This window comes from Scyliorhinus canicula, chromosome 3, assembly GCF_902713615.1.
Source record: "Scyliorhinus canicula chromosome 3, sScyCan1.1, whole genome shotgun sequence".
NCBI classification, from domain to species: Eukaryota; Metazoa; Chordata; class Chondrichthyes; order Carcharhiniformes; family Scyliorhinidae; genus Scyliorhinus; species Scyliorhinus canicula.
Window position 1 is genome coordinate 149,257,637 of NC_052148.1, and position 26,782 is coordinate 149,284,418.

At 44.1% G+C, this 26,782-nt stretch overlaps 2 protein-coding genes across 3 annotated transcripts in view; one reads left to right on the forward strand and one right to left on the reverse strand.

Moving 5' to 3' along the window:
* Positions 1 to 7,892, reverse strand: part of LOC119963016 (phosphatidylinositol 4-kinase type 2-beta-like) — a 69,416-nt gene extending 61,524 nt beyond the window's left edge. Inside the window, exon 1 of the mRNA XM_038791472.1 lies at positions 7,391 to 7,892. Within this exon, the coding sequence (XP_038647400.1) occupies positions 7,391 to 7,849 (459 nt within the window). The 5' untranslated portion in view covers positions 7,850 to 7,892. The remainder of the gene's footprint in view (positions 1 to 7,390) is intronic.
* A 6,898-nt stretch (positions 7,893 to 14,790) lies between these two features.
* Positions 14,791 to 26,782, forward strand: part of sepsecs (Sep (O-phosphoserine) tRNA:Sec (selenocysteine) tRNA synthase) — a 106,718-nt gene continuing 94,726 nt past the window's right edge. Inside the window, exon 1 of one of the 2 annotated variants that reach the window (XM_038791473.1) lies at positions 14,791 to 15,118. The gene's annotated coding sequence lies outside the window, so the exon portion shown is untranslated. The remainder of the gene's footprint in view (positions 15,119 to 26,782) is intronic. The other variant, XM_038791474.1, reaches the window with a different exon arrangement.

The following is a 26,782-nucleotide window of genomic DNA, read 5'->3' on the forward strand; positions in this document are numbered from 1 at the left end:
TGTCATAAGGTGTATATGTGCCGAGATCACAGAAGATGGCAGAACAAGTGGAAAGAGCAGTTAATAAAGCATATACTATTCTGGGCTTCAATAATAGGGGCCGAGTACAAGGGCAAAGAGGTCATGCTGAACTTGTACAAACACTAGTCAGACCTACAGCTGGAGTATAGTGTAAAATTCTATAGGAAGGATGTAAATGCATTGGCGTTCGCACAGATGTTTACAAGAATGGTTCCAGGGATGAGAAAGTTCAGTTATGAGGATAGATTAGAGAGGTGGAGACTGCTCTCCTTGGAGAGAAGGTGGCAGAGAGGAGATTTGATCAAGATGCTCAAAGTCATGGTTGGACAGATTACATAGGGAGAAACTGTTGCCCCTCCTAAAAGGATCAAGAACAAGAGACTTAAGGCAATGTGTAACAGCAAATGTGATGTGAAAAGAAAACATTTTCACACAAATGGTTTTGGTCTGGAAAGCACTGCCTGGAAGTGTGGTGGAGGCAGGTTCAATTGACCCATTCAAGTGGGCATTAGATGATTGCTTGAGCAATATGTGGCGGTACAGGAAACAGGCAGGGAAATAGCACCAAGCCAAGATGCTCTTTTCGTGAGCCGGTGGAGACAAGATGGGCCAAATGGCCTCCTTCTGTGCCGTGACAATTCTGTATGGGCGGCACAGCAGCACAGTGGTTAGCACTGTTGCTTCACAGTGCCAGGGACCTGGGTTTGATTCCCAGCTTGGGTCACTGTCTGTATGGAGTCTGCACGTTCTCCCCGTGTCTGCGTGGGTTTCCTCCGGATGTTCCGGTTTCCTCCCACAAGTCCTGAAAGACGTGCTGTTAGGTAATTTGGACATTCAGAATTTTCCCTCAGTGTACCTGAACGGACGCCGGAACTTCATTGAAGTGTTACTGCAAGCCACTAATAAAGATTATTAATAAAGTAGATTAGGAATCGCATAAAACACCATGACATTCAAATATGTTTTTCCTCAATTGGAGAACATTCCCCTACCAAGTACCTACGACTTCATTTGTGAATTGCTCAGAGACACAAACATGTTCATATGTTTGCAGGTGGACATAAACGTTTGTGGCATTACACAAGAGAAACCAGCAATTTTTCTGGTAACCTGGTCAATATTCCTCTTTCAAGCAATGGTGCATCAAAAAATTAAACTTTGTTATTCATTTCAGGGACATTCTCAAAACTTTTCTGGGACTTGCAACTCAGTCTATCCACTGCTTGCACAGAAGCAGCCTGCCATTGTCACCAAATGCAAAGACGTGCCCTTTCTTTCTAATAATAAATGCCTGGGTCCAGACAGAACTTGTTGAAGGGGGTGAATGAAAATGAGGGTTAGAAATAGAGAGAATGTTAAACAATTTGAAATTGAAAATGGGAAGCTTCTTTCAAGCAACTGAAGAGGCAAATGCAAGACCACAAAGCATGGATAAATGAGAAGACCTGACTTCAACAGGTCATTACGATATTCATTACAACCTAGAGATTGCACAGCTCTCAAATACGAGAAAGTTATGCACTTCTTGGTTTTGAACTGTGATCATCTGGCCTCTCGGGCAGAAGCCAGAAATGTAACAACATTTACCAAACTAAAACAAAATCCCCACAACAATTAACCTCAATGACCATTTGAACAGTTTCCCTACTGATAAAAGGTTGGCAATGCTGTTGAAAAGTTAAATATAGATCATCATGACAACCCTCCTCAAGATCACCTATAAGAAACACTCCAGAATTGATTAGCAATTAGTTAGAATGTGCCTGGTTCCACACATCCAGAAACATTTTAAAGAGGCAATACAAATACAAGCCACAGGGAGAGTGATCGAAAGAGGCAAAATGCAAAAATAGTTTTCATTCACTTACTGAGACACCTTTGGGTCTCCAAGTCTGGGAATGATCAATATAGGAGAAACTTTGGAATAAATCTCAAATCTGGCATTACAGGACAAAATTAGTATTTCTTAGAAGGCATGTTACATCTGTGAGTTTATACATCTGAGTTTATTCATTTAATTTATCAGGGTGCGTAGAATATTGTAGCGGCAGGTATCTGCAAAGTGGGTAGCATCTTGCAATTTGACCTTTGTAATACTGACAGCGCAAAATGTAATTACATTATTCCACTGATCAGATCTACTTCAATTAAAATAACCAGAGCAATCACTCCAATCAATCAACAATAGCAACCTTTGTACCAGCAGCTTGATGACAGAATTGTACATTGAAGTATTTTCACTTGAGTTCGACAATAATGTCCCACTTCTCATGGTTTATCAACCTAATTAATGAAGTTTAAACTTAGCAAGAAGTAGGAAAAGGCTAGACATTATCCAACTCCCTTACAATGCACAGTAATGGTCTAAAATGGCAACGGTGCAAACCTTAAACAGTAGCCCAATGTTTCATATTTGGACAAAGATGCTCGCAAAGTGGACACTTTCCCAGTAGCAGAATCCTAATAAAGTACAACTTCTAGGTTCAATAATTGTTGTACAGCTGACATTAGAAGCAGGTTGAGAACATCTGATGACGTTCGAAAAACATGTACATGACAAGTTACATATTTAACAAAAATTATATATAATGGCGGTGCTCGGGGGCTGATTTGGCAATCTGGACGACTTAGAGCGAATATTTCAACAACATTGTGCAATTGCAGTTTGCAATTTCAAATTTTGAGGACACAATTTTTCAACTCTTTGAAAGAAGCCATTACATCCTCTGTGGCATTGCCTGACGTCAAAGCCCATCGCTTTGGCAATAGGAAATGTTCATATGTACAGAACCATGTCGGCTCAGAGATCGACTGAACAACTAAATTCTGTAACAATATTCTGGTTCTAACAAAGCAGTAAAAAAAAAACTCAAAGGATTTATGTCCATATTCATTTATCTAAACATTAATATTTAGGCTTCACACAGTTTTAAAATCAGAATACACTGCTAGGTACAAGTACAGCAGAAAGTGAGGTTAGCTGCTTATCACAGTAACTTCATTGCAGTGTTAATGTAAGTCTACTTGTGATAGTAAAGATTATTATTATTAAGGAGCGCACTTCTGCCTGTTGGTACCACGAAGCAACGGTATTGGAGTTTAGTTGCACTGAGGTTGAGTACTGTGAAGTTGGGTGAGAGCTCAGCAACACCCAGATGGCACTCATTTAATTTATCACTATGGAAGGTGAACTTCAGGAGTCAAGATGGAATACAGGATGTCACACTGGTGATTATTCATGCTAGTCAGAGAAGGTTGGGAGGGAGTTGACATCCCTGATCCCCATTGAAGTATCTTAGGATTTGAATCCAGTTTTATTTAATTTACGGTTGCCGGTTGTTGGTGAGACATTGCTGAAACTCAGTAGAAATTCAAGTTAAAAACTTGTCAGGTGCAAATAAGAATTGTTTTATTGAAGTTCATTGGTTACAACTTGAAAATGATTTAAAAGGTAGTTTGTAGACAATTTGATTTTCTTCAAAGAATCACAGGAATTATCTTCTGAGACAATAGCCTGAACACAACTTTAAAAGTCAAAGGCTGAAGTCAAAGTATGAAAATGAAATAGGAATACAGAACTCTTTTCTAATTCTCTTCCTTTACTCTCTCTCTCTCTCTCTCTTTCTGTCTTGTTCTCTTTGTCTCTTTCCTGTCTCTTTCTCTCTGTGTCTTTCTGACTTTCTTCTTCTGTCTTCTTGCCTCGTCTTGTCTGTCTCTTGTCTCTCGTCTACTTGTCTTCTGTCTAAAATGGTGGCCAAATCATCCATGGATATACTCTTTGATATCTGTCTTAAGCGATCCGATCACACCCCAATATAATCCTAATTGGTTTAAGCTATATTCAAAACACATTTGATTTGATAAAAAGCCATCCATCCTCCCAATGCAACGCCACTTCCAATTGTTGCTTATCTGCAACAATTGAGACGTTAGTCAGCTCATCATGCTATTATTTCGAAAATATAAATGAAACTGTATTTTGACACAGTCTAAAATGTTTCAGCTTGCATACGTTATGGAATGTGGTTCAGGCTGTTATCACAAGTGGCCAGAAATCAAAACAATGGGTCCTTTGATTATACCACCTTAAAACCCATGGGATTTTGCTGCTGCCCTTGAAAGAATGTGATGTTTTTATCAGTGGTTCTGTTTTTCCCAAACACATGTCTGAGTTTGGAAGTTGTATATTTCTTTCATTTTAAAACTGGGATTTAATATTTCTGTCTTAAACAGTCTTCTTACCTATATTAAGTGTATTTAAAATACCTGACTTCTACACCCATGTTTTCAGTCAAGGCTGCTCATGCATTTTCTTGCATTAGATAAGTGTTTCAAATTTATTTACATTAAATAGCAGCATTTTGCTCATGGTAACATTGAGAATCTTCAGGACTGTCACCAGCTCTTTAAATGAAGACTCATTGAAATGGGCTGTGCATGCACAAAAAAAATTAAATTTACACTGTGGCTTATAAAAACATTCCAAAGTAGCATCTCTGTAATAACACTGCAGAAGTATTTCAAACACTAAAGGCTTTCTATGCCAGTATTATTCCAAGATGAATAACCAGATGAATTTCTTTTTGGTCAAGGGAGAAAAGCTAACATGGCCAACATGGAAATGTGTGCTGAATAGTGCCATGGTTCATAAATCCTTCAAAACAGAGGTTCAAATAGATCTTTACATCCCATACAAAAGTTGGTTTCTTTGACACTCCCTCTAAATTGCAATGGGTCACAGTCCAGCCTGTTAAGTCCTGAAATGCAGCTTTATCCCCTTCAACACTCTGAACCAAGGGAGAAGTTGCTACTAATTAGCTCAGTTAACATTATTAAAGAATTACTTTATGATCACAGGATGATCACAGGAAGAAAGGGCACGTCTTTGCATTTGGTGACAATGGCAGGCTGCTTCTGTGCAAGCAGTGGATGATTGTGTTTTATACTCTTAGTTTAAGGTTCAACGAGAGAGAGAGAGAAAAGGGATGGTGTGAAGTTGTACTGAGCCCATGTGATTTGGTTGCCATGGGGGTAGGGAGGCCATGCTAGTAGCTAGTTTGCAGAAAAGGCTACCATGTCGAAAGCCCTTCATGCAATTAATTTTTCTTTAGGGATTTTCAAGATTCACTCCCTTGATACTTATTACCTATTCTCTCCAGACCACAATCACACATGCTATTTAGAAAGTGAATTCCTAATTGGAATCACAATGGTGCAAGCCAACACCAATGATTGAGCAAACTACAGCAAATGATAAAAGGACAGGACAAGCAGATGAAGTGGATTGCGCAAGTTCAGGCAGAATTTGAAGGTATGACTCTTCTGAGCTGCAGGGGGGAGTAGAAATATGGTTGAAGAGGGGATGGCGAAGATGGAAAAGAATAGGTGGGAGCTAAGAAGAGGTTGACAAAGATGTCATAGACACAACACAAAGGGAATATTAATGGTACCATTTAGGACTAAATCCTTGGCCTGCTGCAATGCTCCAGGTAAGGCCAACATGAACTTTAAAGGGCATCTTCTGATGACGCACGCTACAGTCTGCTGAACTCAACATTATGCACACATTTGTGCCACTATTGGCACCTTCTTCGGTCCTAAATGCTACGTTCCCTTTGTCTTGTTTCCATGCCATCTTTGTCAATCTCTCCTTCACTCTCACCTATCCCTGACCTATTCTTCTCTATCTTTACCATCCTCTCTCCAACTACATAATATTCTACCTCTCTTCAGCTCTGAACAGTCATACGGACTTGAAACACTATCATAAAGTTACTCTTCTTCATCAGAAAATGTTATATTTGCTGCATGTAAGTGAAAAATCATTTACCCAAATTTTGTTGAAAGTTACCCAAATTACAAACAACTTTACTGATTCACAAATTTCAGTGAGGGCTGTATATTACACATCCGTACTTTATTTAAAAAATAATTAAAATGCAACCAAACAAATAGTGTTTCAGATCATGTTGGCCTTCACTGGAGCATCGCAGCAGGCCAAAAATTTAGTACTAAATGGTACCATTAACATTCCCTTTGTGTTGTGTCCATGACATCTTTGTCAACCCCTTCTTAGCTCCCATCTATTCTTCTCCATCTTCGCCATCAGATTTATACTTCAGTAAGAATAGAGCCAGAAGAAAGGCGTAATCCAACAAAAGTGATAGGAAGAGAGCGGAATTCGTTTTTTTCCATTTTCTTGCTCTGGTCGATTACAGCCTGTTCTTAAAATCAAGTGTCATATTTTGTACAGAATACAAAATGTCAAATTATCCAAAGTAAATGAAGCAAGGCATTATAATTGTCAGATATTTGCAATTAAGAGTAGACTGCATTTGTCCAGTGCAGACATGGACTGAATGGCCTCCTTTAACAATTCCAATGGTTTGGAAGTTGTTATTGCAGATGCACCACACTCCCAACTTGAGCTTTGCAGAGATATTCTTTGAGCCATCATTGAACCAACTCCTGATAATCACTGATAATACTGGTCTTAGTCAGAGTCAAAGAGTTTTACAGCACCAACTTATACTCATCCCATTTGCCAGCATTTGGTCGTAGCCTCGTAGCTCATCTAAATGCTTTTAAAATGTTGAGGCTTCCCACCTCTACCACCCTCTCGGCATGTTCCAAATTCCCACCAGGTTTTCCCATAAAACCTTAAACCTCACAGCCAATAAAATAATTCTGAAGTGCAGTCCCTGTTGTAATGTAGGAAAGTAATTAAAGAATAAGATGAAAGAAGCCTGTCAGTCCTCAGCATTAGAGAAGACAATGGCTCCGCTGGCAGTGGAAAGGGCTCCAGCACGGAGCTAAACTTTATCTGCAGCAGACTTGCGAGTGTCAAAAATCTTCTGCCGCAAATTAACAGCTGGTTTGAGCTAAACCTCACAACCTTCTGCTAAAGAAACTCTCTCCCGTGAGACCAGGCAGCGGACACAACTCCACCCGCCCACCAGCCACACCCCGGAGATCGCAGAACCCTGACCCCAAAGTGGGAAAGCAGCAGCGTAATCAAAGGCCCTTCCCACCAGGTTATTCTCTCATCCGCTATCAGGCAGGAGATACAAGAGTCTACGAACATGCACTAACATATTCAAAAACAGCTTCTTCCCCGCTGTTACCAGATCCCTGAATGACTCTTATGGACTGAACTGAACTCTCCACCTGATCATCTTCTCTACCTTAGTACTACACGCCACATGCTTCATTTGATGTTTGTGTTTACGTATTTACATTGTGTACTTATGTATGTCCTATGTTTTTTCATATATGGAGTGATCTGTCTGGACTGTAGGCAGAACAACACTTTTCACTGTACCTGGGTACATGACAATAAATCAAATCCAAAACCTAGAGCCAGACTCACCCCCTTGGGATCTTTGACGAAGTAGCTGCCGCTCGACCCCTGCGAGATGCGCTGCGGGCAGACGCCGCTTTCGATGGCCTGCTCAGCCCGCAAGACGATATCGGTGAAGTCGAGATCCTCGGGGAAGTGGTTGAAGTCGGGCCCTTGGCTGCTGGGACTCTGCGGGTGCTCACACGAGCTGTCCAGTGGACTCGGGCAGCGCAGGAGCGGCTCCTTCTCCGGATACAAGAGCAGCAAAGAGGAGGAGTCCAGCTCCGACCCGCCATCTCCCTCAACCTCATCGCGTTCCACCCGCGGCAGGAAACGGACGGCTCCCCCCGGGTTACTCACACGCCTGCCGAAGGAGAGCGCAGCGGCGCTGCTGTCGGCGTCGGCACCAGACCCGGGTCCGGAGGCCGCGTCCCCTCCACCCACCGACAGGCGCTCGAGCGCCGGCTGCTCGCCACTCAGCTCGTCCATTCGACTGTGACGCAACAGGAGGCGGGGCCACACGCATTCAGTGAGTGGGGGGCGAATCCGCTCTCAACAACTTCCAAGCATGCGCAACACCGATGGCTCAGTCTCTCTGAGGAGTGCGCACGCGTAGTTGAGGCGCGCGTCACGTGAATGTCGGTGACGTCGGCATGGTGTTGTCACTGCTGCTTTTTCGCAAAGGCCATTTTTAAAACAAACTTTATTAAGGTTTTCCAAAGTTTTGGTCAATCTTCATGCACATGGCGTGGGGCATGTCGTGTTAGGTACACTGGTCTAACACTGGCTGCAACTGGATGTAGATTAGATCAGAAAGATACTCCAGACCTTGAAGTTAGTTCAGTCAGGTTTATTGAACCAATAGCACTGAACCAGACTAGCTCTTAGCCACGTGATGGAGATGTGAGATTGGAACAACATTTTTGACTGACTGTGAGAGAGAGACGAGGGATCACGACCAGGCTCCAGAAAAGCATGCAAAATTTGCTCCAGCTGCAGTCGATGGGGGTTGATGTCAAGGAGGATCTCCAAGAGGTGAAGGGCCAGCAAGCCTCGCTCAACACCTCGGAGGCCTCCAAGGTTATCTTCCGGTCCAGAGTCCGCTCCGTGGAGCAGGATGAAAAGTGCTCACGCTTCTTCTTCCAGAAGGTACACAGGGACACCTCTGTGATCAGCAGCCTGAAGGAAGAAGATGGCTCTGTAAAGACATCGCAGTCTGACATACTGAGGATCAGTCAATCCTTCTATGCCAGACTGTATGATCTGAAGCCAACAGACAGCACTGTTGCCCAGACCTTCCTGTCATCTATCACGGAGATCTTGGACGACAATGAGGGGGAAAACCTGGACAAACCATTATCTCTGGACGAGCTGACAAAGGCCGTCAAGTCCTTTGAGACGAGTAAAACCCCCGGAAGCGATGGCTTACCGGCTGAGTTGTATTTGGCTCTGTGGGACTGGATGGGCCCAGACCTGCTGGAAGTGTACGAGAGTATGCTTCTGGATGGCAGCATGTCAGAATCCATGAGAAAAGGCATCATCACCCTCATCTACAAGCAGAAGGGGGAAAGGGAAGAAATTCAAAATTGGCGACCCATTTCACTGTTAAATGTGGATTACAAAATCTTAGCCAAAGTCATCGCCAATCGGGTAAGGTCTGCTCTGGAGTCGGTGATCCATCCCGACCAAACCTGTGCTGTACCCGGCAGGAAGATCTCTGACAGCCTCGCGCTGCTCAGGGATACGATCGCCTACGTGCAGGACAGGAGGGTGGACACCTGCCTCATCAGCCTTGACCAGGAGAAGGCTTTTGACAGAATATCGCACACCTACATGATGGATGTGCTCTCCAAAATGGGGTTTGGGGAGGGAATTCGCAATTGGATCAAACTGCTCTACACAAACATCTATAGCGCAGTCTCAATCAATGGGTGGGAATCAGAAAGTTTCCAGATCAAATCTGGAGTCAGGCAGGGCTGCCCTCTCTCCTCGGCCCTGTTTGTGTGCTGCATAGAACCTTTTGCCGAGTCCATCAGGAAAGATCCGGGTATGAGAGGGGTGACGATCCCAGGCAGCGGAGGCGTGCAAGTCAAGGCCTCCCTGTACATGGACGACGTCGCCGTCTTCTGCTCGGATCCCGCGTCTGTACGCAGGCTCTTGGACACCTGCGACCAGTTTGAACTGGCCTCAGGAGCCAAGGTAAACCGCGGCAAGAGCGAGGCCATGTTCTTTGGGAACTGGGCCGACCGATCCTTTGTCCCCTTCACGGTCAGGTCAGATTACCTGAAAGTGCTGGGGATATGGTTCGGAGCGGCTGGGGCGTGCACCAAAAACTGTGAGGAGCGCATTGCTAAAGCAAAACAGAAACTGGGCTGGCGGGAGCAACGCTCCCTCTCCATTGCGGGCAAAACACTGGTCATCAGATGTGAGGTACTCTCGGTGTTACTGTACGTGGCGCAGGTCTGGCCCATCACTCGGACCTACGCCGCAGCAGTCACCCGGGCCATCTTCAAATTCATTTGGAGATCCAAGATGGACCGGGTCCGAAGAGACATAATGTACAAGCCTCTAGATAAAGGAGGGAGGAACGTACCCAACGCCGCCCTCATCCTGATGGCCACCTTTGTGTGCAACTGCATCAAGCTGTGCATAGACCCAGGGTATGCAAACACCAAGTGTCACTACATACTGAGGTTCTACCTGTCCCCGGTGTTGAGAAGGATGGGCCTGGCCTCACTGCCGCGGAACGCTCCAAGCAGTTGGACCGTGCCGAAACACCTGTCCTTCGTGGAAAAATTTTTGAAGAAAAACACCTTTGACCACAAAGCAATGAAGCAGTGGTCAGCACGTAATGTCCTCGAGACCCTCAGAGAAAAGGAGACTGTGGAGGACGTTGGATGGTTCCCTGAGCAGACTGTCAGAGCCATCTGGCAGAATGCCTCATCGCCAGAACTTTCAAACAAGCACCAAGACCTAGCTTGGCTGGTGGTGAGAAGGGCCCTCCCTGTCAGATTCTTCATGTACACCCGAAGGCTCAGCATCAATGCACGCTGCCCTCGGAGTGGATGTGGGGGAAATGTGGAACTCCTTGTGGAATGTGCCTTTGCAAAGCAGGTCTGGAGTGAGATGCAGTGGTATCTGTCAAGGTTCATCCCGAGCAGCTCTGTAACACAGGACTCCGTGCTCTACGGACTGTTTCCGAAACAAATATCAACTGCTGCTGGAAGGTCATCAACTCGGTGAAAGACGCTCTTTGGTCTGCCCGAAACTTGCTGATCTTCCAGTGCAAAGAACTGTCCTCGACCGAGTGTTGCAGACTGGCACATTCCAAGGTCCAGGACTACGTGCTGAGGGACACCTCAAGCTTGGGGCAGCTGCCGCCAAGGCGCAATGGGAAAAGACCACAGTGTAAGGTCTTACCAACAAATGTACACCGAGGGGTTGGTAACAGTGTAAAACCCCTCGGCCCGGGTCTTCAATACCACAATTTATGAAAGAAGCAAAACAATGTAAATATTTAAGAAAGAACTGTAACTTATTGTAGGATACGTGTGTAACGTTATCCCAATTGAATTGAAGAAAGACAAATGAATGTAACTCGGATGGAAACGCACAGTCAAGACAATTTGAAATGTTCTGTAAAGTTTATGATAAATTTTATGAATAAAGTATATTTTTTGAAAAAAAAACAAACATTTTTGACTGACTCTGTAGATGTTCATCAGTGGAAAGAGGCGGAGTGTGAGTGCCTCGTGTCTTTTATAGTCAGATCCCACTCTTGAGTGTCCTGCCTGCTTATTGGTCATGTCCTGTTCTCTGTGTCCATTAGCTGCTTGTCTGCATATCATTATGTGTGTATGTGTGTGTGTGTGTGTGCGCCTGCATATCATGACAGGGCAAAGAAGCGATTTTGGGTTACGATGATTATGAGGCTACTTATTATGGCTGCTGTGCAGTGACTGCTGGAACTTGCAAGCATGTAAATAAATACCAGCTGAGTACATGTGTTCTGAAAGAGAATTTCAGAGCCTGCAAATTGACCGATCCAAATGGAGAAGTCTCTGTCATCAACCAGTCAGATCCCTACACAGCCCAAGGAGTGTGCTGTAAAACCAGTGCCTCCACCCACGCCTCCGGAAGTTTCTTTAATATTAATACAAAGTCCTCCCAAAATGCATTACCTCACACTTTTCGGGTTAAATTCCATTTGTCATTGTTTTGTCTACCAAACCAGCCTGTCTATATTGTCCTAATCTAAGGCTTTCCTCTGCACTATTTACCATCACCAATTTTTGTGTCATCTGAAAACTACTGATTAAACCTCCCACATTCACATCCAGGTCATGAATGTACACTACAAACAGCAAGGGATCCAGCACCATATTCGTAGGAACACCACTGGACACAGGGTTCCAGTCACAAAAGCAACCTTCGACCATCTCCCTCTGCCTCCTGCCTCTAAACCAATTTTGGATCCAATTTGCCAAATTACCTGGATCCCATGGGCCCTTACGTTCTTGATCAGTCTCCCATGCACAGCCTTGGTCAAAAACCTTACTGAAATCTACATAGACTACATAAACTGCACTATCCTCATCTACACACTTCGAAAAATTAAATCAAATTTGTAAGACATTGATAGAGTCTAGTTTATTCATATAGGGGCTAGTTGAATGCATATAGCTAATGGGCAAAATATTAAAAGTGTCTTAACTGTGGGAACCCAGTCATTTTCTCATATAACTGGGGCTGGTTTAGCTCACTGAGCTAAATCGCTGGCTTTTAAAGCAGACCAAGCAGGCCAGCAGCACGGTTCGATTCCCGTACCAGCCTCCCCGGACAGGCGCCGGAATGTGGTGACTAGGGGCTTTTCACAGTAATGTCATTGAAGCCTACTCGTGACAATAAGCGATTTTCATTTTCATAATGATTTAACCATTGTATTCCATTGTATTCAGTACTGAGGACTGAGTGATCTCTGTGTGATCAACTAATCAATTCTAGTTAGGTCTCCACCAAGCTATGAAACATAGCAAAGTGTGAGAAAACATATTCAGTATTTTTCATAAGACTGAGCACGCAGAATGTAAGCTAGTTTGGATAGGAACCAGTCAATCTTAAGTAACGTCCACACAAGTTATCTTCGAAGTAACAGACATTCATTCGAACAAAGCAGGAGGTCTCAGCTGAGAGTTAGAAGCCAAAAATAAAAGTAAATGAGAGGTTAAACCAGAGATAATAATTCCCTTAAAAGTAAGACCTCGTGGTTGAGGTCCTTTGTTCCTGAATTCTTGAATCATCTATCTATTTGTGTTAAGTAATTTCCTTTGTACTTATGCTTTTTGCCATGTGCTTGACTTTTTAGGTATTGTTTGATATTTTACTTCTAAGTTTTATTCAGTTCTTAATCAAGTGTATACCAGTGAGTAACAAACAATAAAGTGATATTTTTGACACCTCTCACCACCTGGACTACCAATTCTTATTAGAAGAGAAAAATAAGAGTCTCAACAAACATGATCATCCTTTGACAAAGCCATGCTGACTATTCTTGATTAATCCTTGCCACCTCAAGTGGAAATTAATTTTGTCTGTTAGACGTTTTTACAAGTTTCCCGAAGATTGAAGTTTGACTCAATGGCTTATAATTTCTTAGTTTATCCCTATTACCCTTCTTGAATAATGATACCACATTAGCTGTCTTCCAGTCCTCTGGCACCTCTCCTGTGGCCAAAGAAGATTTAAAATTTTTTGTCAGAGCATCTGCAATCTCTTCCCTTGCCTCCCACAGCAGCCTGGGATACAACTCATCTGGGCCTGGCTTTTAAGCCTGCTAAAACCATTAATACCTTCACCCTCTCAATGGTAATTTGTTCAATGACATCAGAGTCCCCCTCCCTGATTTATATCGTCCTTCTCCATCGTGAACACAGATAAAAAGTACTCATTTAAAATGTCCCCTACGTCTCTCGGCTCCACACACAAATTGCCACATTGGTACCTAATGGGCCCTACTCTTTCCCTGGTCATCCGCTTGCCCTTAATATACTTACAAACAACTTTGGATTTTCCTTTATTTTATCAAGATTTGGTTTAACCTCACATATGAGAAAACATTGATTTAATTTGTTGGTTGTGACCCTCTAACAAAATAACTCTTTTGCTAGTTTTTTGGGGATTGCCGAGGGTTTAATTAAAGGAGAGGTTTGGTAAACATTGTATTCAGGAAGATGGTGTACCTTTGAAGGGAAGTGCTTTTAGACTACAGTAATTCCTCATTTAATGTTCTAGCAGTGTTATTGAAAAATGTAACTAAGTGAAACATTGTTGAGCGATTCAGAGTTTCCTATTAATAGCAATGTAAAAGCTTCAGTTAAGTTCTATAACACTTTATGTTTTTATTTATTATCCTTAAAATTAGAGCTGGGCTGATCAGCAGTAGTGCTTTCTTCAGAGTAGTGGACATCTGCAACACTCTCTCCAAAAAGATGTTTAGACTAGGTCATTTGGAAATTAAAAAATTTAAGCTGATCAATTTTTTTAGGCAAGAGTTATGGACTCAGGCAGGGAGATAAAATAAAGATTCAGATTGAAGTAAATAAAGGATAGACTCGATGGATGAATGGCCTATTCCTCTGTTCGCATGGTCCTTTTAATCTAAATTCAGACTTTACATCTCTTCAAATGTCAAATGTCACTTTGTCTAAAGAGCTTATTTCCCTCTGTGTAGAAAACAATTTCCCTTGCAACAATTTAAAAAAAAATGTGAAATACACATTCGCCTTCATGTTTGACAGGCTCTTGTACCAACTCACCACTCACTTAGGGATCATTTCTATAGTTTTTGATTTGAGAAATGTGTTCTAAAGTGGTCGGTCTCACTCACTGAACAGCAAAAAAACATTGCAAGTTCTTTAAAACTTAAAACTTCTGTTCTTTAAACATTTTATTACAACCGTCCTTGTCCATTGTCAAGTTCTTCTAATCAAAACTTTCCCCTTTGATCTGCAAATATCAACTCACTCTTGTCCATAATTGCTGAAACAGTGTTCTCTTAGAACAAAACCACTGTGGACATCAGCACCATTATCTTCATCAATGTTTATTTTTCCTTTAAAAATATAGCCCAACTCGTGAGTTACTACTTCTAGGTTTACTGTTGTTTACTCTTTTCATCCTTGTTGGGTAGATGCTCTGCACGATGAAGTTTGACATGGACTCTTCTCACTGATGTAGACAGATGAAGAATTTTGTGATGGAAACATCCGAACAAAAATGGAAACGGATAATCTGAAATATCCCTCCTGCTCCAGCCCATCTGTCTTTCAACACTCAGAAACAATAGATGCAGCATTTTTCAGACAGCATCCATACAGGGTTAGGAAATCGATTTATTTTCTGCGGGCACTTTATTCAGTGTGTGCACAGCAGTGATTTCCCGAGCCTGTGATCCCAGTGGGGACAGGACACAGCTCCTATCGTCCCTCGCAGACACTGCGCAGTAAAATGTTGAAATGTCAAAAAGTTACCAAGTAACTGCTACCAATATCTGATTGGGCTGGGGGAACTCTTAAAGTTGTGCAACAAACTACATTGTGTCCTGCCGTTCGTTCCAGCTCATTTGGCGATAGTTGGAGCATTGTGGATCTTGGCGCTGGGGCTGTAGAGACTCTTCAATTTGCTGCAGCCAGTGCCGCTGAGACTGACCTTCCCAGAGGATCTCACTGCAGAACGGCACTGAATCTACCTAATAAACCGGTGAGGAGGCGGAGGCTGCGGACACAATCTACTGTAACAGGGGGAGGGGGACAAGCCTTGACTGATGTCGCCGGAGAAATGCTCCGGAAAACCTCAGTGCCGGCGGCTGAACTTTACACATTTCAGGCAGTGTGCAGGGCAGGAGTTTTAACATCCTCTCTCTCACCACCTCAATCAGAAACCGATTTGTCATTCTATGTAAATATCCCTCAATGGAGAAAGGCCGCGAGGTTGATTCTCCCGACCGGGATTGTGAATGAATGCGTTGTAAAACGGGCTGAGAGGTTACTCTACCTCCCAGGTCTCAGTTAGGGCCTAGTGAACTGGAAGGGGAGCGGGTGGTCACTGCCTTGCATAGGTCAGTGTGGCTCTGGGCTGTATGAGTCAGTGTGGGCTGTATGGCTCTGGGCTGTATGGGTCACTGTGGACTGTGTGGCTCAGGGCTGTATGGGCCAGTGTGGCTCAGGGCTGTATGGGCCAGTGTGGACTGTGTGGCTCTAGGCTGTATGGGTCAGTGTGGACTGTGTGGGTCTGGGCTGTATGGCTCTAGACTGTATGGGTCAGTGTGGACTGTGTAGCTCTAGGCGGTATGGGTCAGTGTGGACTGTGTGGCTCTGGGCTGTATGGGTCAGTGTGGACTGTGTGGCTCTGGGCTGTATGAGTCAGTGTGGACTGTGTGGGTCTGGTCTGTATGGGTCAGTGTGGACTGTGTGGCTCTGGACTGTATGGGTCAGTGTGGACTGTGTGGCTCTGGGCTGTATAGGTCAGTGTGGACTGTGTGGCTCTGGGCTGTATGAGTTAGTCTGGGCTGTATGGATCAGTGTGGACTGTGTGGCTCTGGGCTGTATGAGTTAGTCTGGGCTGTATGGGTCTGGGCTGTGTGGGTCAGTGTGGACTGTTTGGCTCTGGGTTGTGTGGGTCTGAGCTGTATGGGTCAGTGTGGACTGTGTAGGTCTGGGCTGTATGAGGCAATGTGGATTGTGTGGGTCTGAGCTGTATGGGGCAGTGTGGACTGTGGGTCTGAGCTGTATGGGGCAGTAGGTCTGGGCTGTGGGTCTGTGTGGACTGCATAGGTTTGGGCTGTATGGGACAGTGTGGACTGTGGGTCTGAGTTGTGTGGACTGTGTGAGTCTGGGCTGTATGGGTATGTTTGGGCTGTGTGGACTGGGGGTCTGGGCTGTATGGGTATGTTTGGGCTGTATGGGTCTGTGTGGACTGCATAGGTCTGGGCTGTATGGGTCAGTGTGGACTGGGGGTTTGGGCTATATGGGTCTGTGTGGACTGCATGGGTCTGGACTGGGGGTCTGGGCTATATGGGTCTGTGGACTGCATAGAACCACATTGAAAATAGAAACAGGAAGAGGCCATTTGACCCTTCAAGCCTGCTGTGCCATTCATTATGATTGTGGCTGATGATTGAGTTCAATACCCTGATCAAGCCGCCCCCCCCCCCCCCCCCCCCCCCCAATATCCCTTGACCTCTTTAGCCCCAAGAGCTATATCTAATTTCTCCTTGAAATACACAATGTTTTCGCCTCAACTACTTTTTATGGCAGTGAATTCCACAATTCACCACTCTGGGTGAAGACACTTGTCCTCACCTCAGTCCTAAAAGGTTTACCCATTAACCTAGTTCTGTATGGGTCAGTGTGGGTTGTGCATCTGTGTTGTATGGGTCAGTGTGAATCAGTATTGTTCAATATCTGTGTCAGTGTGGATCGTATGGGCTGGTGTGGACTGTGTGTCTGGACTGTATGTGTCAGTGTGGACAGTATTGGCTGTATGTGTCGGTGTGGACTGTGTGGGTCTGGACTATGTGGATTATGTGGGTCTGGGCTGTATAGGTCTGCGGGGAGTGTGTGGTCTGGACTGTGTCGGCCAACATGAACTGTGTGTTTATCAGTGCGATTACAGCGAGTGGTCACATTGACCAGACACATGTTTCAAGCCCAGGAATACATTTCATTTGTTGTGAATATTAGTAGGTAATCCCTGAACATTTAATTGTTCCTCCTATTAAAATCCAGAGTTTTATCATTACCAAAGGTGACAATGAATAAATTATACTTACCCCCTTTCATAGTTGCAACATTACAGATGATATTTTAAAAATTTGTTTCCACAAATAATGAAGTGCATCTAGCTTCTACCCCTCGTGCCGAAATGTCCTCAAGAACAAATTACATTTATATGGTGCCTTTAACATAAAGTATCTTAGAATGTTGCAGAGTAAAAATAAACACCCAGCATAACTGTGATTTAAAACACCAATTAATCAAAATAGTTTAATTTTTCTACATATCCAGGGTTGGATAAAGAAGAAAAGACAGGTTTATGGCAGATACCGAGGTCTCAAAAGAGCGAGAGCCCAGTAAGAGTACATAGAGTACAGGGGGTTACTTTAAAAAGAAATTCAGAGAGCGAAGAGGGGGCATGAAAAAATACCAGCAGGTAAAAAGGAAGATCTATGGTGTTTTATAGGTATATTAAGGGCAAGAGGATGACCAGGCAAAGAGTAAGGCCCACTGAGGGCAATGTGGCAATCTGTGTGTGGAGACAGTAGTTTAGAAAATTGTCAGTGCCTCTGCTCTTGGAGGCAAGGGAGGAGTTTGCAGTGGATCTGACAATTTTCAAAACCACTCTGGCCAAAGGGGAGGTGCCAGAGGACTGGAGGACATCGAATGTGGTACCATTATTCAAGAAGGGTGGTAGGGAAATAACAGCAAATTACAGGCCAGTGAGTCTAACTTCAGTCGTAGCGAAACTATTGGAAACATTTCTGAGGGACAAAATTAATCTCCACCTGGGGAAACAAGGATTAATCAAGGATAGTCAGCATAGCTTTGTCAAAGGGAGATCATTTCCTACAAATTTGATTTAATTTTTCAAGGAGGTGATTAGATGTGTAGATGACTTGTCGTACAGTTGATGTAGTCTACATGGACTTCAGTTAGGCTTTTGACAATGTCTCACATGGGTTACTGGCCAAGAAGGTAACATCCAGGGCAATTTGGCAAAATTGATCCAAAATTGGCTTAGTGGCAGGAGGCAGAGAGGGTTGTGTTCAGTGGTGTTCTGCTGTGTAGAAAGAGGAAATAAAGTACACAGATCTGACCGTGTGGAGTTTCTACATTCTCCCCATGTTTGCATGGGTTTCGCCTCCCCAACCCAAAGATGTGCAGCAGGTGGATTGGCCACACTAAATTGCCTCTTAATTGGAAAAAATGAATTGGGCACACTCTAAATTTCTAAAAAAAAATTAATGCATTTGTCACTTTCAGACTCAAATATTCCAACAATGTTATGGCTGACCTCATATTTTACACCCTTCATAAACTTCAGTTTATATAAAACTGTCTTGACCATTTCTTAAACCTTAGTAAGTCCCAACTCGTGTCATTCCCCTAGTTTCACAGGAAAATATTTAGATTTAGTGTGACATATGGCAAGTAACCTTCATTGCACACTAGTGCCTGTTGTTGGCTATCTTGAGCAATAGAAAGTTCAGCCATCTCCATTTGATCTTTAGCACACCATTGCTGAATGGCCTATTATCAACATTTCATGGGTGGATTGGAGGCAAGAGGGTTGAATTGGACCAGCTATTAGTATGTCAAATTCTTGCAATAGAAGCAGAGAAGAGCCTGGGTATTTCACAACAAGGGGCTCATCTTCTGACTCCAAAATGCTTGCTGCCTGTCTACAAGGCTCAGGTCTAGAGTGTAATGGAACACTTGCCACCTTTCCAGATGCAGACACAACACTCGGGGTTCAACGGGATCCAGAGCATGAAAGCATGCTTACTTGATGTCTTTGTCACTGGATTGAGGACACTATTCACCACTGGCGCACTGTAACTGCATTGTGTAGAACCTACAGGATGCACTGCAGCAACTCACCAAGGTTATTCTGACAATGACTCCCTCCCCTGTAACCTCAAACACGAAGATGGACAGGAGTAGAAACAACTCTTATTTGTCTGCCAAATGGAATTGGAAATCTCATTTTTAAAGTTGTTTATTAATTTGAATTTATATTTCAATATGGAATGTGTTGTATATGATTGATGAGTGCATTTTCTAGCATATCACCAGCCAAAGTTACCTGCGTATTCTTAATAGCAAGGTCATAACCATACAAACATATGAATTAGGAGGAGTAGGCCACTTGGCCCCGAGCATGCTCCACCATTCAATAATGTCATGGCTGATCTGATTGTGACCTCAACTCCATATTCCCACCAACTCCTGATAATCCTCATCCCCCATGCTCATCAACAATCTATCTACCTCTGCCTTGAAAATATTCAAAGTCTCTGCTTCTACCACCTATTAAGGAAGAGAGTTCCAAAGACTCATTACCCTCTGAGAGAAAAAACAATCTCCTAATTTCTGTCTTATTTTTTCTGCCAAAATGGACAATTTCACATTTTTCCACATTATAATCCATTTGCCATTCCTTGCTCTCTCACTGACCTTATTTATGTCTGTTTGTAGCCTAAAAGAACAAGGAACAAAGAAAAATACAGCACAGGAACAGGCCCTTCGGACCTCCAAGCCTACTTGCATCTTCTTCACAACTTATTTCCTACCTTTCTCTATGTCATCATCTCATTTAGGAACCATACCTTCGCACCCTTCATTCAAATCATTTATATGAATTGGAAAACATTGAGGCACTTATTCCTGTGACACACCACTCCTTACATCTTGCCAACCTGAACCTGGCCCATTTTTGCCTAATCTGTTTACTGTTAGCTAGTCAACCTTCCATCTATGCCAATATGTTACCCCCTGCACTATGAACTTTTATTTTCTGCAATAAACTTTGATGTGGCGCCTTGTCAAATGCCTTCTGACAATCTAAATACAGTACATCCGCCGGTTCCCCTTTATCCATGGCATATGTTATTTCTCAAAAAACTCCAATAAATTGATGAAACATGATTTCCCTTTCACAAAACCATGTTGATTCTGCCTGATAACCTGGATATTTTCCAAATGCCTTGCTATAACGACTTTAATAATAGCTTCTTACATTTTCCCTTTGACAGATGTTAAGTTAGCTGGCCTGTAGTTTTCTGCTTTCTATCTCCCTCCCTTTTTGAATAAAGGAGCTACTTAGACCAGAAATAGCTAGAATAAAAACTTGAAAGGTCAAACTTTATATAACATGAGTAATATTGATTATTTCTCAGCCGACAAATGATAATTTAGGGGTTCAGCTGAAGAATCAGTCAACTTTAACTAATTTTATGTGACAGCATGAGAGTCCTTAATTATTTTGAAATTAAATGAAATGAAAATCGCTTATTGTCACGAGTAGGCTTCAATGAAGTTACTGTGAAAAGCCCCTAGTTGCCACATTCCGGCGCCTGTCCGGGGTGGCTGGTATGGGAATCGAACCGTGCTGCTGGCCTGCTTGGTCTGTTTTAAAAGCCAGCGATTTAGCCCAGTGAGCTAAACCAGCCATATTGTTGTTTTGAACACTACTATCCTACAGTCCACTGCTGGTTATCCAATTATTGAACTAATGATAAATGTCAGATCTGATATTAACTTTATGGCCAGTAAAAATATTGATTTAGTCCCCATATGTGGCCTGGTTTAGCTCAGTGGGCTAGACAGCTGATTTGTGATGCAGAATAAGGCCAGCAGCGTGGGTTCAATTGCCGTACCAGCTGAGAATTCTGACTTCTCCCTCTGTGTACCCGAACAGGGGCCGGAATGTGGCGACTAGGGGCTTTTCACAGTAACTCCATTGCAGTGTTAATGTAAGCCTACTTGTGAAAATAAAGATTATTTTTCATTTTTAATGAACAAGTTTAAGGAAAGATTTAGGGACACATTTTCGTAGAATTGGGGAGACGCCGTGGACTTTAAGTAACAGCAAGTGGGATTTGGATGTGGAAGTTCTGTTCCCATTTCTGACAGATCCCATTTTTGTCAGTAGTGTAAAGGGATAGGACATGAATCACACAGGAGGAACCTAAACTCAGCAGGGCCATTTGAAGTTTGTGTTGAGCTCAAACAGAGCCTATGTTGGCTGTTGCAAGGGCCATAATCCAGAGTGGGGGGGGTCATGAATTGCTGGAGTAGATGTAAATGTACTTGAAGGGCAGTTAAGGTCTGTTTATGTGTCTTGAAGTGAAGTTCTTCAAACTGTTAAAAAAACTGGCTGCAACTGTTACTGAATGTTTAAAAAACCCTTTGCTGGGTTGCTTTGATTGACAGGCTAGCAGGTGCGGCATCTGTTTCAACCGGTTCAAAGAGTTTTTGTTGACACTTCTATAAGGGCTAGTCATTATGCATTCTTGACTGGATGTTCAGTGTTCACAGTTTGATTGACAGCTTAAATAGGCTATTAAAGAATTAGGGGTATGAGCAGAAGTTTGCTTTTAAAAGGATTAACTCCCTAAGGAGATTCAAAAGCTTTGATGCTTTCATTTATGGGTTCTTTTTTCACTATAAAGTGTGTCTCATGAGAGCTCTATTCGAATTTTAGAAGTTGATTTTTATTTAATCTCAAAATGGCTGTGGAGGTTTGCCCTAGGTGGATGCTGGGTGAGTTGGCATTGAGTTAGAATGATGGTGTGAGGGGCCATGGGGTTGATGGCGGGCATTAGTTTGCATTTAATTTGCATTGAGTATGAGTGGTCATGGGCATCAATTGGCATGGAGAATATGAGGGAACATGGGAACTGGGTGTGTGCGTGACGGCTAGCAGATCTAAAATCTTCTAAAACAACAGGGACCAAGTCCCACTTAACCAATACAGGCCTTCCAACCAACCCATCTTGGCACCTGCCTGCCTCTGTGTCATCCTAACAATCTGCTTCTAGGGCTGTCAGGCCTGACTTCATCCTGCAGGTGCTCACTTGGAGAGAAAATCTTGTGACTCGGAGAATTTTTACCCTCAGATCCCATGCCACCTCATGACCTTTCCGAACTATGATGTCATCTCCATACCCTCCACCCCCCATGTATCCTTCATAGCCACTCACCCAGTATGTATTATGTATATTACTCTGGAGGCACCCAGTTGGAATGGGAATTATTTTAAAATCATTGAACCTCATCCTCTTACTAATCAATTTGACTACTCTCCGAGCCCACATCCCATTGCATAAATGGTATGTCTGTCCCACCTAGGCCCTTCCTTACCCATAGTCAGTCCTTCTCCTCGGGTGTGTTTCCTGCAGGAAAGCTATGTCGGCTTTCAAACTTCTTAGGTAGGCAAAAACTCGGGATCTTTTCACTGGGCTGTTAAGTCCCTTGACATTCCAGGTAATAATCCTGGTGGGGTGTTTCTGTCCCTCTGTTCCTGCGGGATCAACCATACTTACCTAGTGAATGCGGCCCCACACTCTGGGGTTTCCATTTGTTAGGGGGGCATCCAAAATGGCTGCGGTCACTGTTATCACCATGAGGTTGGGCCTCTGCGCTCCAGGGTTTCCCGTTATCCAGGGGGCACCCAACATGGCCGCCAACTGTGTGCACGGCAAGTGGGTGCACCCCTGCACTCCGGGGTCTCCCTTTGTTCAGGGACCCTGAAAAGTGGTTGCTTGCAGCGCCATCTTGTTTCCTCAACCTGTTCCTCACCTGCCGAAGCCCATACGAAAACAAACTAATTTTGGGGGTTTGGGGAAGCTGTCTCACCGACTGGGTTGCCCAGCATTTGGGTGTCATACCCCATCGGATCTCTGCCATCGATGACTTTGTGGCAGGCCCACAATCCAAATATTTTGCCTTCGGGACGTGTTTTTGTGGTCCTTGACTTTCCCCTTTAAGTTCCCCTGGGCCGTCACCGAACTTTTCACTTCTGCCTCCAGGGCGACGATTCTGTCACTTTGGTCCGTCGAGCCCTTCTCCAGGTCGAGGTTCGTCCTCTCCTGATTCTCTACTTTCTTCCCAAGTCGTTTTGCATGGTGGACACCGCCACCTGGTTATCTGTCTGATCACCTCTTTCATGGGGTCAGTTCCTTCATAAGGAAGTCCTTCAGTCCGTCTCAGGGTGGAGGGGGGAGGCTAATGCTCAGGTCATTGGCTGCCCTCTCTCCTGGTTATCTGGGGCCCCTTCACTTTGTGGGTCTTCCATCTCGTCCACCTGCTGCTCGTGATTCTATCCGCCACATCTGCCGTCTCTTCAGCCCCTTGAGCACCCGTTTGCTGCCATTTTGTATTGGTCATTCTTTTCTTGCTGTTGAGGTACTTTTGTGTTCAAAATTTGGGCAAGATTCGACTAAAAGTGCATTTTTGGTTCTGGTTTGGAGGAGCATCCGATCAGCACATCACTGTCACTGAAAGTGCACAGTTTATGGAACCTTCCTACGTGTAAATTGGCTGTTGCATTCAAAACCACTATACATTTAGACAAATATGGTGTCTGTGAATCTCTGGGATGTCTTGAGTGTCTGAAGGACATGTTTGTTCTTAAGATTGCCAGTCCACCATTTGCTGTAGCAGGGCCTTTAAAGGTGTTTTGAATTTGTTTAAGTTTCACAAAACTTTGTATGACATATGGCTGAAAGTGCAGATAGTGTTGGAGTGAGGATAAAAGGTTGTCTGGTAATAATAATAATCTTTATTAGTGTCTCAAGTAGGCTTACATTAACACTGCAATGAAGTTACTGTGAAAGGTCCCGAGTCAACGCATTCCGGTTCCTGTTCGAGTACACAGAGGGAGAATTTAGAATGCCCAATTCATCTAACAAGCACATCTTTCGAGACTTGTGGGAGGAAACTGGAGCACCTGGAGGAAACTCTGACTGAGTAAACAAGGCAAGGGAATGTCCTTAAGCAATCAGGCTGAAGGATTGAGAAAATAATAGCACAAAGGATTGAGAAGGAAGTGCAAATAAAAGTGTTGAATTCAATGCTGTATTAGGTACAGAAAGGGAAATAGACAGGGAAAGGAAGGTTGGATCAACCGAGGAAAAAAAAAGATGTTGGAAAAATTTGAAGAACAACATTATGGGCCGGATGTACCAGTTGCATTGCGCCCGAAAAGCAGCGTGGCGCAAGGCAACCAGTGGATGTCGGGAGATCCCACTTCTGGGATCTACCCGATTCATGACGCCTTGCAAGATCTTTGAAAAAAATATATTTTTGTTGCCATTTGTATTTAAAAACAGAGCTTTGCAGACAAAGAACAATACAAGAACAATGGTAATAGAAGTTAACGCGATAAAAAAACAACAAAACATGAGCCTCACGCTGTCACCACGTCCGTAACTTGAGGTCCCAGTATTATTTTACATTATTTACAATAGTGTTCCTTTATACAGCTTTTTGAAGGGTTCTTCCTGGGGCACCCAGCTTTGCCCATATATATTTACATACGTTGCTGGGCTCTTTGCCCCTCCTTGCCAATTGTCTTTGTTTCTCTGGTGGGGTTGGGGATGGGGAGTCGCGTTTTCCCCGGCAGTTTTCAATGGCGGGTGGATTGATCGCTTTCCAAGTTTAGCCCATGTGGGATGGGTCTGTGTTCCCTCCCATGGGTGGCCTACCGCCCGTTCCTTCTCCACTATTCGTGAGCTCCCTACCACGCAGGTGGCGTGTTCATTGCCTGCTTTCTAGACCCCATCCTACCCCCGTCTTCCCTAACTATCATTCTCCCCACGCCCCCGAGGCCCTGGGTGGCGCTGCCAACGTCTAACCTCTCAGAAGTCTCCACCTGACGATCAGTGAGGCGAAGGCCAGGGCATCTACCCCCTTTCCTGTCCAGACTTCTGGATGCTCTGACATCCCGAAGATCACCACAGATGGGCACTGCTCCGTCTCAGCCCCCACCTCGAAAAAGACCATCCAGAGTCTGGGGCAGGAAAAGAACATGTGGGTGCGGTTGGTTGGGCACCCCTGACACCACTTCCACTTATTCTCCCCTTCCTGGAAGAAGCCGCTCATGTGTGTCTTGGTAAGGTGTGCTCCGTGCACCACCTTGAGCTGCATTGTCAATGTGCCCAGGCAGCATTGCCAGCTGGAAGGGCACTGCCAGAGTACCAAGCTAGCACTGCCAAGCCGGAATTTTTGTGCGACGGTGACCGGGCCAGGTTGTGTGCTCTGTGCGGGTGTTGGGGGTGCGGGGGGGGGGGGGGGGGGGGGGGGGGGAGGGCCCTTGTACCTCCTTATAGTGAGTTGGGGATGGTGGGGGTGCAGTTCGGATGTCGTGTTGGGAACGCGAGAGGTCAGGGCGTCATTTACAAATTTTTTCCCGATCTCTCACTGCACTGAGGAGTTCCGGCGGGTGGGCCTCCTCAGTGCAGATAACAGGGCTAAGTGCAGCCTCATCGGGGAGTTCCCTGCTGAGGCCCCCGATCTACCCGGGTGGGCATTTGATAATGGGGTGTTTCTTGGCTCTCCGAGTACTGGGAAACACCCGGCTAATCTCGGGTAGATCACGCCTTATATGTTTTCAAAAACACCAATACTTACAACAGGAAGGAATACGATTTTACCCTTTATAGTTCCTTTTCAATGCTAGAGAGTCTGACTGGCAGTAAGTAACACTTTTTGGATTGTTAAAAGTGTACTTAGTCTGAAATGGACAACATTTAACCTCATGTGAGTTTAGTCTATATCCACCATGCAAATATATATTTTTTCTCTTTTAAATTTTAGATTACCCAATTATTTTTTCCAATTAAGGGGCAATTTAGTGTGGCCAATCTGCACATTTTTGGATTGTGGAGGCGAAACTCACGCAGACACGGGGAGAATGTGCAAACTCCACACGGACAGTGACCCAGAGCCGGGATCGAACCTGGGACCTCAGCGCCGTGAGGCAGTTGTGCTAACCACTAGGCCACCATGCTGCCCCACCATGCAAATATAACAACTTCAGGCCGCAATCCTAATGTCGGATTGGTGCTGCAATCTTTAACCACGACCTGGCCTTTGCCTCAAGTTGCTCTGGGATTTATGCATAAACGATGAAGAACAGCATTAACCACATTGTTATTATGATAACAAATTCTGGGCCTCTTTTTTTGAAAGGAGATCAGGCAGCCACAGAAGGAATTGGGCATTTCTACAGCAATAACAGTTCTGTAATAATTTTGTTAAACCATCTGAAAGACTCTCTTCCGTTCTCATATTCAACTCTGTGTTTTTCCATGGGAAACAAGTGCCAAAAGTACCTATAAACACTTAACAGATGAAAATATGGCCATACTTGTCCCCATCAACAACTTCACTGTTGGTCAAAGTTATCAGCTTAGTGGTGATATATTATAGTCCTGTTTGGCAGATTTGGAGAAAAATCCCCAATGGCAAAGTTGTCCAAACTGCGGCCCAAGAGCAAAGTGCAGGTCCAGAGGTCTTGAAATGTGGCTCTTAAAGCCAAGATAATTCCGTCTGATTTCTGCTTGTTCTTATTGCCTGATCTCCTGTTTGAATTTAGAGGTGTGTCAGGTAAAACTCTTGGTCCTGGAACATGGATTTACATTCCAGATGTTTGCATGACCTTCATACATCCATTCGTCACAGTTTAAAAGCTTAGTTATTCCTATCACATTGGAAAAATGTGGTAAGTCTTTTTTTAAAATTTGGAGTACACAATTTTTTTTTCCAATTAAGGGTCAATTTAGCGTGGCCAATCCACCTAACCTGCATATCTTTGGGTTGTGGGGGTGAAACCTACGCAGACATGGGGAGAATGTGCAAA